This window comes from Protopterus annectens, chromosome 7.part0 (genome assembly GCF_019279795.1).
Source record: "Protopterus annectens isolate FY-2018-M chromosome 7.part0, PAN1.0, whole genome shotgun sequence".
Lineage (NCBI taxonomy): Eukaryota > Metazoa > Chordata > Ceratodontiformes > Protopteridae > Protopterus > Protopterus annectens.
The window spans coordinates 1985274490-1985286977 of record NC_056739.1 but is presented as its reverse complement, the minus strand read 5'-3'; the positions used below and the strand labels follow the sequence as shown (position 1 = coordinate 1985286977).

Sequence of the window (12488 nt, the reverse complement as noted above, 5' to 3'; positions counted from 1 at the left end):
CCACTCCATAAGGGGGAAGCCACCACGGACCTTGGGAACTACCGCCCCATTAGCCTGACAAGCCTGGTCTGCAAGGCCATGGAATGTGTCATCATGGAACTTATAAACAAAGACATTGGTAATCTCCAAACTCTGGATCCCACCCAGTTCGGGTTTGTAAAAGGCAGATCATGTCTCCTAAACCTGATAGACATCTTTGAAGCAGTCACCAAAGCCGTAGACCAGGGTAAGGTGGTTCACACAGCCTATCTAGATCTTGCCAAGGCTTTCGACACCATCCCCCACTCTGGAATTATAGATAAACTCACTAAACTAGGTAGAAATCCCTGTGTCACAAGATGGGTTGCCAACTAGCTCACTGACCGAACCCACACTGTGAAAGTAGCAGACTCCAAATCTGGCGTCAGACCTTTGACAAGTGGAGTACCACAGGGTTCAGTCCTGGGTCCTCTCCTGTTTGGTATCTACTTAGCCTGTACTTCAAACACAGAAGGTCTTTGGCTAACTAAGTTCGCAGATAACTGCAAACTAGGAGCCATAATCGAAACTCCTAACGATGTGGACATCCTACAAAAGGGCCTCACTGAGACGGATGCCTGGTGTCAAAGCCATGGCCTCAAGCTCAATTCCAAAAAGTGCATTGTCATCTCCTTTGGTCAAAACTCTGTACGCATGAACTACAACATAGGCGGTAGTGTACTTGACACCGAAAGTGTGATAAAAGACCTTGGGACACAGGTGGACAGTAGTCTCTCCTTTGATAATCACATCGCCACAGTAGTCAGGAAAGCCTTCTACGTGGTACACCTCATCACAAAAGGTTTCTCATCCAGAAAAAAAGAGGTCATTGTTCCCCTCTACTTATCACTCATTAGACCCATTATAGAGTACATCGCCCCTTTTGGTATGTACCTCACAAGACATCTACAACAACTGGAAAGGCCACAGAAATAACTCACAAAGAGGATTACCAGCCTCAAATTCATGCCCAATGCAGAAAGTCTAAAAAAAACTCCAGCTTTACTCCGTCGCATATCGCCTACTCAGAGGTGATCTCCATCTAACATACAAAGCTATGTCAAACCCAGAGCTGTTGGACATGCTCCACTTAAAGAAATCCCAATCCCTCCGAGCTACACGCTCTGGGGACCTAAACCTTGTCACCGCAATAAACAGAACATGCCGGAGGGATAGATTCCTGTCCCAGAGACTTCCCATACTCTGGAATAAACTGCCTATCTGTATCAAACTAAGCTCCTCATTAGTACTCTTCAAGAGAAATCTTGATTGGATGTGAAACAGCAAATTCACCCTGGGGATCACCTCTGTGCTCTACAGTAGCACATTAAAACTTTCTTGGGTGGCAAAAGCCAGGGTACCTTTTTGGCTGGGCTTGTATAGGCCCCAAGGCCGATAGCCTAGTACCTACCTATGAACCTTTTCCCCTCTCCCCAGAAAAATAGTGAGAGGATCCTGCACACACTTGATGTACACAGACAACTCGGATTCTATCTACACAAGACTAAACCTTTTAGGAAGTCTGACCATCTCTGTCATTCCACCCAAGGGCTCTGGGATTGCCTGTATCCAGACAGACCATCTCCAACTGTATTACTAAATCCATTTCCTTGTGCTATGCCCACCATGGTAAAACTCACCCTGGCACAGTAAATGCTTACTCTACTATGGCAATGTTTTTCTCAGGGGCCTTCTTCAAAGGGCTGAACACTAGCTGCATTCTAGAAGCAGCTACTTGGACATCTGTCCACACCTTTACCAAACATTACAAGCTGGATTATATCTTCAGATCCAGAGTAGGGTTTGCTAGGGCCATTCTTCATGGTTTCCTGGAAAATTCCTCTTCCACCTCCCTTTCTGGATGAGCTTTTGTATTCTCCCTCATGTAAAGAATACTGCAACAGATGAGTAGAAGGACATTAGTTGTGTAAGAACTTACCATAATGATAGATGTCTTTCTGTTCTCTGTTGCAGTATTTTGTCCCACCCTACTTCCCCACTTCTGTTCTTGGATGCATTGCTCCTCTTTCCCTTGGGCTGTCTCTCCACCTGGGGCTTCAGATCTGAGGATGGTCCATGCGTATCTCACTTTTATGACCTACATCTAATAGCAGCCTACATCAGATGGTACCACACACCCTACGGTAGTAAAAAAAACTTTTGATATACTGGCCGCCGTCTGGTCACCTTGGCAGGCAACTGCATCATGTAAAGAATATTGCAACAGAGAAGAGAAGGACATTTGTTGTCATGGTAAGTTCTTACACAGCTAATCTTTTGTTCAGATCTGTCTTAAGAAGAAAATTAAGTTGTTGGATCTGTCCTCCTCAGATGAGACAAAAGAAAAGAGTACTGCTTTGAATTGGACGGCTTCTTTGGCTCCGTGGTCTCCAAAACGCAGACTTCATTGGCTCCGAAGACCACTGATCCACCCACTTTTTTCTGGGGGCTCTACGTATGACAAGGTACTCTCTGTTGGTAGACTCTGCTCTGGTGTATATAGAAAAGAAGGTACCCTTGGCAGACTCTTCTCCAGGCAGTCCTCTCGCTCTTCTAGGAGTGTCGCAGTAGAAAATGTGGAGAGGGAGGTGAGACAGATGTTCTCAGCACAGAACCTCCCAGTGGTTGTTTTGGTTCTTACTCCTTATGGTCAGGAAGCTCTTGTCTCTTGGACTCCACCTTTGACTCTTCCACCTCTGACTTCCTCTATGGTTTTGGAGCCCTGGAATTGGATCAGAGTCCAGGACTGTCGTCTTTGGGTCTGAAGATCACTGTATGCTCGGATCAGAAGTTTGCTCTCAGCTTCTCAATGCTATTGGATCCGGAGAGCTCTTGGAGCCGTTTCTTCCTTGTTGTATCAGAGGTAGTCTACTCCGAGGGATTCGGAGCTATCTTTGTACCTTAGAACTTCTGCAGGGGTTGGTTCGGCTCTGACGTCTGCCTCTGGCTAGCTTTTGTCCGAGCAAGTTGGGACAAAGGATAAGAAAGCTCACATTTTGGACCTGGGATCCTTTCGTGCTCCAGGAAGGTCAGCCTCTGGGACTCTTGAAGAGAGCCCTGTCAACTTCTGTGACAGACTGATTCTATCCCCTTGAGTTCTGTATTCCCTACTCTGCGCCAGGAGTCTCAGCTTACCCTTCCACAGGGGCAGCCAGTACCAAAATCTCAGGACATCCAGTTTGGGTATTTCTTCCTCTTCCAATACCTCCCCATGATTATCCCACTGAAGAGGTCCCTTGGAAGAGGAATGTAAGAGGAAGTATCTAGATTTCCCTGAATCTGTCACAGAAGAGACTGATTTTAAGGAGCGCGAAGGATCCCCACAGTCTACTCCTGTGGATGTATCGCTCGGCAAGATCCTTGAAATCTTAAAACAGAGGTGGCTGGAAGCCCAGCAATCCTTGTTCAGAGGGATCTCTGCTCCTTGATGCTTTTGGTACCAACCCATCTGGGTAATTCTGCCTGCCCGACTAGCTCCTAGATTTAGTCTCGTAGCAGGTGTGGAAGGGACCTGACTCCATTGAGCCCATACCAAAGAAGCCCAACAAAGTTATGTCCTCCAGAGGATAGACAGTTGTAGTCCAAGGCCCCCCCCCTGCTGATGCCATGGCCATAGCGGCAGCCACCAGGAAGGAAACTAGTTGAAGAAAGTTCCTCCGTCCACCCCCCCACCCACCCACCCACAAGGAGTCCTGCTCCATGGATAGATTTGTGAAGCATGTCTATGCTTCCGGGACCTTCGTTTTGAGATCTCAGAACTGCCTGGCACATTTTACCGGATTGCAAATGGATCTGATAAAGGAACTGTCAGATACCTTTGGAGGAACAGTGTCTGAGGAGGTGAAGGATTCAGCTACTTCACAGCTGACGACCCTTCAATATCCAATTCATCCATGAGGCTGCTTTCCATTGTGGCAGAAGGAACCTCAAGGGCAGTGGGTTCAGGCATGCCATTTAGAGACATGCTTGTGTGACTTCATGTAGCCTTTTAATTATTTGTCAGTGCTCTTTTTGATGGCACCTGTCTTTTTAGCCCCAAAGTAAAACACATGTTGTGCAGGTGTGAGAAGGATGGAAAGACCCTTTCTGCCGTTGACGTGCGGTTTTACACACACACACACACACACACACACACACACACACACACACACACACACACACACACCAAAGATCCTTCTCTAGGAATCACTGGAGAGGTGGAAAATGTGGTTTAAGAAATTGCTAGGATCTTTCCAAAACACACATGGAGTGTTTTCCCCTAGAGGCAGAGGAGGAAACTGAAATGGTAGAGTTCACCCTTGCAGCAGAGGAGGCCCACAAAATCAAGGGTCCAGAGATTTTCTTTGGCAAACCGTTTTAGTGCTCTGATTGGAGGCCTGATAATCCCCCCCTTTGGAGGCAATCTGGAGTCATTTGTCTCTGCACCAGAGAGCCTGACTAGAGATAAGATACTTGGATGCAGATGATCATATTCAGAGGATATACAATTCCATTTTTCCTTTTTCCTCCAACCTCAAAATCCCTGATATACCACTCAATCAAAGGGATCAAGCAGCCGTACAACTATAAAAGCTGCTAGATAAGTCTTCCAAGAGGTACTCCCGACAAGAAAGGATCTGGAACTTAAGATTCTTTTTAGTGCCAAAAAAGCACAGGGGACAGGAAAAAAATTCTAGATCTCTGCAATCTAATCAGATTTGTTCAAAAGATAAAGTTACAGATGGTCACAGTTCAGTCCATTCTTCTGTTTCTGGAAAAGGACTACTGGATGTGCTAGTAGGATCTGCAGGATGCGTGCTGCCATATTAAAAATAAACAGGAGATTCTTATGCTTCTGGCTGGCAGCCAGTCATCAGTTCAGAGCATTGCCCTTTAGCTTCACCACATCCCCCAGAGTATTCAAATGTATGGCAGTGATTGCAGCTCACTTGAGACTGCAAGGATTCCGTGCATTTCCATACTTGACAGCTGGCTCATTACATCAGCTTATGGCAAAAGAGGTCATGCACACCTGCGCAAGATTAGGAATGACCATAAATTTTGAGAAGTCAAATCTAGAACTAACTCAAATTCTAGAATTCATAGGAGCTCTACTAGACACAAGGTCAACAATAGCATCTCTTCCCCTTCACAGAGTTCAAACCTTAAGGTCAAAAGTCAACAAAATTCTCTGTAGTACCATGATCTTAGCCTGCTTAGTATTACAAGCTCAATAGCAGCAACGTTAACCCTTGTTCAACTAGCCAGGTTTCATATGAGAATTCTCTGATGGATGTTCGCATCTCAGTGGTTGATTCTTAATCTACCCTTGTCAGCCCCAGTAAAAATTACAAGCTCTTGGAAGAAAGTCTGGTATGGTGGATTCAATCAGAACCAGTATTGCAGGGTCATTCATTTGTACCCTTACAGCCCAAGCCCATAGTGACCATGGACGCTTCCCAGATAGGGTGTGGGGGGGCATTACCTGGGAAAGTCAGTCCAAGGCATATGGTCCCCTGAAGAGGCCAATTTGCATCTGTGTTCCGGAGTTGAGAGCCGTGCTTTTAGTATTGCAGTCCTTTCAGGATGCTCTCGCATAAGGAATGATTGCAATTCAAAAGGACAATGTCAGTGGTTTGGTATGTCAGCAAACGGAGGAACCAGGTCATGTCCCCTGTGCTGATGATTGACTAAAGGTGTGGCAATGGGTAGTATCTTCCAACAGTTTCTCTTGGAAGACTTGTATTCTGGGAAGTCCAGCGTGCTAGCAGACCAGCTGAGCAGGTGCATATTGTTACCTTACAAGTGGTTCATCAGTCAGAAAGTGGCGTAACATCTTCCAGAAATGGGGCCAGCCTTGCTGCAACTTCTTTGCACCCCCCTGAAACAAGTGCAGAAGCTACTTTGCCGTAATTTATCCCCCCTCCCCACAAGGGGGTTCACCAAGGAATGCTCCACTTCACGATTGCCACTCTGGATTGCTTTATGCATTTCCCCCACTTCCTCTTATCCCAAAATTCCTTCAGAAAGCTTGCAGGTTGAAGATCAAAGTTATCTCCATTGTTCTGATATGGCTTTGACAGATTTTGTTTCCGTTCCTGTAGCCTCAGTTCACAAACCTTGGATTCTGGACCCAGATGGGCATGACACATCTGGAACTTACAAGCCTCAAGCTGACAGCTTGGACTCTCCAATTCCAACAATAGCCAGACATTCCATACTCTTTCCCTGTGCGTCACATCTTACTGTCGTTCCTTAAGCCGTCCACTAGAAAACTGTACTTTAAGTTGAAAAAATTTGTGCATTGGTCTACTCAGAAGGACATAGATCCTCTTTCAGCACAAATTGATCATGTACTAGAGTTCTTGACAGCTTTTCAATCACTTGGCTAGTTCCAGTGAGAGTTCAGTTAGAGATTTCTGGTTTCCACAGTGGATTTGATGGCTGCTCGCTAGCCGGTCATAAACTGTGTAAAGCCTTTTTGCGCAGCACAATTCTTCTTAAACCTCCTTTTAAGATCCTGCTTTAGAATGGGACCTCAATCTGGTAGTGCCATCCTTGATTCTACCAACCTTTGAGCCTGCCAATGATTGTGACCTAAAAATTTGTCTTGGAAGACCTTATTTTTAGTTGCCATCACATCTGTCAGATGAATTTCGGAAATTCAGGCATTCTGTGAAACCTCCATATCACATTTTTCATAAGGACAGAGTATCTTTACGAACTAAGGCATCCTTTTTGCCCACGATAGTATCACAAGTCAACATCAATCCATGTATTAATCTTTCAGTATTCTTCACAAATTATTCCACCAAAGGAGAATATTTACTACATTTGCTGGATGTTCATGGACAATTATGTTTTTACCTTCATAGGACAAAAGATATCAGGAAAACTGGTAAGCTGCTTCTTTTGCTGGAGTGAAGTTTGGCACACCGGTTTCTAAAGTTGCTTTGGCTAAGTGACTTACTAACTGCATCTCCTTTATAACAAGACAGGAATGGCCTTACCGTACAAAGTCTAGACTCGTTCTACCAGAGCTGTGACTACTTCAGTCTTCCACTCAGACTTTTGTGGATGATATTTGCTTAGCAGCAACTTGGGCTTCCCCTCACACTTTTATCTCTCATCATAAGCTGGACCTTGTGTCCAGATGTTGAGCATCTTTTTGCTCAGTGGTGCTCAAGAATATCCTTTCTTGAATTCACCTAGGGTTCTATGCAGCTGGGGAATTTGTCCCATCAGTCGAGGATGGAATGAAAATTGACAACATCAGATGAAGTTATGTACTCACCATAACATTCCATCTGTGTTGTCTATTTTCTTTAGTCTTAGACTCCCCTCCCATCAACCCCCAACCTTTTGAGGTTTTTATTCTAGGAGAGTGAGAGGATACAACCGTTGGGTTACATCTTTATGCCTTTACCAACTCCAGTAATGGCATTGCCCCGTACTTGTCTAAAACTGTCCTTTTCTTCATCCAAATTAGACAAGTATATCTAAATTGTAAGAGTGCATCTTTCTTTGTGCTTGCAAACAAGATCTGAGAAAATGGGGAGGATGCAATATGGGTAAGGGAGAAGCTCGAGTTTTGGATTGCCCAAGCTTTTATAAGCGGCTGAATAGTATCCAACTTGGATCCGAACCCATCCGTCGAGGAGGCATGAAAATCAACAACACAGATGGAACATTATGGTGAGTATGTAACTTCTTTTTCTTGTCTTTAGTTTTCTTTACAGCTCAGGCTTAGTTTGATCAACCGGTGAAGAAATTCTGGACTGTTAGAATTGAAGGATGGGATAGAGGGCAAGAGTTAAGTGGGATAACTTAATTTGCCTCATAGATCAAGGTAGTTATGGATTACCTGATTACAGCTGATGTCTTAGAGCTACTCAGTTAAGGCTCATGTACATGTATAACACAAGTAGAAGGTTTTAAACCAAAGTACAAAGGGGGGAAGTGAAGAGTTACCAAATAGCTGAGTAACTACAGCAGAGATGGTAAGGGAAACTGCTAGAAAGGTGCTTGGTGTGACATCTGGACAGAGGAAGGAGGACAAGGAGACCTGGTGGTGGAATGAGGAAGTACAGGAGAGTATACAGAGGAAGAGGCTGGCAAAGAAGTGGGATTGTCAGAGAGATTAAGAAAGTAGACAGGAGTATAAGGAGATGAGCATGGCAAAGAGATAAGTGGCGAAGGATAAGGCATATGGAGAGTTGTATGAAAAGTTGGACACTAAAGATGGAGAAAAGGACCTGTACCGATTGGCTAGACAGAGGGACCGAGCTGGGAAAGATGTGCAGCAGGTAAGGGTGATAAAGGATAGTGAGGGAAATGTGCTCACAAGTGAGGTGTGTGTGTGTGTGTGTGTGTGTGTGTGTGTGTGTGTGTGTGTGTGTGTGTGTGTGTGTGTGTGTGTGTGTGTGTGTGTGTGTGTGTGTGTGTGTGTGTGTGTGTGTGTGTGTCTGTCTGTGTGTCTGTCTGTGTGTCTGTCTGTGTGTGTGTGTGTGTGTGTGTGTGTGTGTGTGTGTGTGTGTTGAGCGGAAAGAATACTTTGAGGGGCTGATGAATGAAGAGAATGAGAGAGCGAGAGAAGGTTGGATGATGTGAGGATAGTGAATCGGGAAGTGAAACAGATTAGCAAGGAGGAAGGTACAGACAGCTATGAAGAGGATGAAGAATGGAAAGGCTGTTGGACCAGATGACATACCCTTGGAGGCATGGAGGTGCTTAGGAGAAATGGCAGTGGAGTTTTTAACCGGATTGTTTAATGAAATCTTGGGAAGTCAGAGGATGCCTGAGGAGTAGAGAAAGTGTTTTGGTACCTATTTTTAAGAATAAGGGTGATGTGCAGAGCTGTAGTCACTACAGAGGGATAAAACTGATCAGTCACAGCTTGAAGTTATGGGAAAGAGTGGTGGAAGCTAGGTTAAGGGGGAGGTGATTAGTGATAAGCTGTATGGTTTCATGCTAGGAAGGAGCACTACAGATGCGATGTTTGCTCAGAGTGTTGATGGAGAAATGTAGAGAAGTTCAGAAGGAGTTCCATTGTGTCTTTGTGGACCTGGAGAAAGCATATGATAGGATGCCTAGTGAGGAGTTTTGGTATTGTATGAGGAAGTCAGGAGTGGCAGAGAAGTATGCAAGAGTGGTACAGGATATGTACGATAGTAGTGTCAGTGGTGAAGTCTGCAGCGGGGAGTGACAGATGCATTTAAGGTGGAGGTGGAATTACACCGAGGATCAAGCTCTGAGCCCCATTTGCAATGGTGATGGACAGGTTGACAGACAAGATCAGACAGGAGGCCTCATGGACTATGATGTTTGCATGTGACATTGTGATCTGTAGTGAGAGTAGGGACCAGGTTGGAGGAGACCCTGGAGAGGTGGAGATGTGCTCTAGAGAGGAGAGGAATAAAGGTCAGCAGGACTAAGACAGAATGTGTGTGTGAATGAGAGGGAGGATAGACAAATGGTGAGGATGCAGGGAGTAGAGTTGAAGGTGGACGAGTTTAAGTACTTGGGATCAACAGTTCAGAGTAATGGTGAGTGTGGAAGAGAGGTGAAGACGAGAGTACAGGCAGGGTGGAATAGGTGGAGAAGTGTCAGGAGTGAGTTGTGACAGACTGGTACCAGTAAGAGGGAAAGGGAAGGTCTACAAGAGGGTAGTGAGAACAGCTATGTTGTATGGGTTGGAGAAGGCGGCATTGACAAAGGCGCAGGAGTCGGAGCTTGAAGTAGCAGAGTTAAAGATGTTAAGATTTGCATTGGGTGTGACAAGGATGGACAGGATTAGGAATCAGTATATTAGAAGGGTCAGCTCAGGTTGGATGGTTTGGCGACAGAGGCGAGATTGCGTTGGTTTGGACATTTGCTGAGGAGGGAAACTGGGTACATTTGGAAAAGGATGCGAAGGATGGAGCTGCCAGATAAGAGGAAAAGAGGAAGGCCTAAGATAAGGTTTATGGATGTGGTGAGAGAGAGGACATGCAGGTGGTTGGTGTGACAGAGCAATATGCAGAGGACAGGACTAAATGGAAACAGATCCGCTGTGGTGACCCCTAACGGGAACAGCCGAAAGAGAAGAAGAAAGGGTAGATGATGAAACTGGGAGAGAGCTTGAGAAGTAAGGTGAGAGTAGGATTTTAGATGAATCTCCTTTTAAGGAAGATAACCGTACAAAGTAATTAAACAGGGGGTAGGTATGCAAAGAACTATACCAACATGGGAACATAGAACAGAGATTTCACCAGCAGGTATGACGGCAAATAGGGATTTAAAAAGTAGGTGAGAGGGGGCTGGAATTTGCTGGAAGTTTTGGGAGCAAATAACTAGAGAAAGAAAGGTAGTAGAGCGGGAATGAGGCAGAAGTTTGGACTGTAGGTCCAACAAGGGATTAATAACAGAATATAAACAAAGAGAAAGGGGCATGATTAAGTGAAAGACTATCCCAGGTAGTGCTTTTAGTTGTCTAGAACAGAAGTTGCTGTTAAAAAAGCTGTGTTGGTATGGCATATAAAATATTGTATGGTACTGCATGGTAACTAATGAGAATCGGTCTGATGAGGTTAGAGAAGTTTGGGAAGAGAGAATGAAAAGGCAATATACAAAGGAACACTTGGCCTCATACCATGAAGCTGTACTTGCATCTTCCAAGTTCAGAAAGTTTAAAATTTTTGCTTTAAGTGTTTACAAAGGTATTTTTATGCCAAAGCCGATTTCATAGAATTTTCCTCAAGTAGATGAGCACTGGAGGCATGCCTGGAAAGAGAGAATCGGGAATATTTTGGGGGGGATGCAAAGGCAACTTTTTTTTTTTTGGGGGGGGGGGGATGTGAAAAGTTGGCAGGTTTTAAAAATTGCTTACAGAATACTATGTCAAAAGTGTTGGGTGATCACGTGGTTGTAGCTAACAGGACATACTTCTTTGAAGCAGGATTACATGATCTAAATTGCCCAGACTAATTCCTTGCCAAGTTTAATGCTATTGGCCACACACAAAAAAAATGGAATTTGTGGAAACCGTACATGTCCAATAGTGCTGTAGAGGAGGAGTGAAATTTAAGGTGACTGCTGGAATTGAGCATTTTGTATAAAAATTTTGGAATGAATTATTTGTTAATGTGTACTGAATGAAAATAAGGGAAGTGTCATCTATGCTGTTACTGTGTGTCATTATGTTTTTAGTCAACTTAAGATATTTAAAAAAAAAAAAAATTCTGAACACTTGTGTTCTCAGCTGTTCACTGTTAACTTTTTCCTTAGCAAGGTCAAGCAGACCAGTTGAAGTGTTAAAATGGCCCATGACTGAACTGGTGAACAACAATTAAGTACAAGATGCAGTCTGAAACCTGATATTCCTGAAAGACAAATTGATAGAATTAGAAAAGTGTAAATGAATAGAAGACATTGTCACTTGATTTGTTTTTGTTTTCAGTTCAGCACAACTGGGAAGCTATGACAGAAGCCATTCAGAATTATATTGGATCTTTAAATTGGGGTTACAGAGTGGCACTACGAGATAAAGCAGTGACTTATTTGAATTCTTTTGGCGAATTTGTCGAACCACATAAAATCAAGGTACTGTACAGTTATGTTTACTTAAGTATGGATCAGAGTGGCATATTCATTTCACTTATAAGAAAATCCTTCTCCACTGTGAAGGCAAGGTTTGCACTTTTTAGGCTTTTGTAGAATTTTTGAAACCAATGTGATCTGAAGTAGGGACTTCAAGACGGCAATTGTTTATACAGCTATGGATCCGAGCTCCTAGCTCCTCCCCTCACCCATAATCCCCTGCCAACCCCAATTGACCTCTGATCTAGTTTGCTGCTTTTAGAAGAGACAGCTGGATTGCAGAGCTCCTGGCAACTTCAGATAAGTTATTCAAAAAACTTGTTAAAAACAGAAAATCTTTCCTTTTTAATCTTGCGTGTGTGTTTAGGTTCCCTTTAGGTTAACTTTTACCTCATTTTATTTTATGTTTCCTCCCCTCGCTGGTCGTAGTGTGTGTGTGTTCGTGTTTTGGGGCGTGGTGTGCGTGTGTAGTCTTTTCCTAGTGAAAGAATGTCAGAGACCCCAAAGCCAATTTTTTCTAAGTGCACCGAGTGTGGCCATAAGCTTTCACCGGCGGATGGCCACACTGTGTGTTCGGTGCCTTGGGGTTGAACACCTGTCCTCAGGATGCACGATTTGTGCAGGGTTCAACCCCAGGGCACTGAAAGAGCGGAGGTCGAAGCTGATCCTGGCGGGACTTTTGCCCCCGGAGTCGGCTTCGGCCTCCACTACTCTCGTGGCACCTCCCCAGCCTGTGGTGGTAGCCACTCCTGCCCCCCTTCCTCCAGCCGGGACTCAAACTCCTGCCAAAGCGCCGGAGGATAGGGAGGCCAGGAGGGAGAAGCACCACAAGCGGTGGGCCGAGGCCTCCGCTTCGGCCCCCCCCCAGCTAATCGGGCTTCTCCCTCCACAGCTTCCAGGTCTCCTCCTCCTCG

The 12488-nt window shown here is 44.7% G+C and overlaps 1 protein-coding gene across 1 annotated transcript in view; it reads left to right on the top strand.

The window, feature by feature from the left end:
- Positions 1-12488, top strand: part of TXNRD3 (thioredoxin reductase 3) — a 708837-nt gene that overhangs the window by 243922 nt on the left and 452427 nt on the right. The window contains exon 8 of the mRNA XM_044078410.1: positions 11435-11577. Within this exon, the coding sequence (XP_043934345.1) occupies positions 11435-11577 (143 nt within the window). The remainder of the gene's footprint in view (positions 1-11434; positions 11578-12488) is intronic.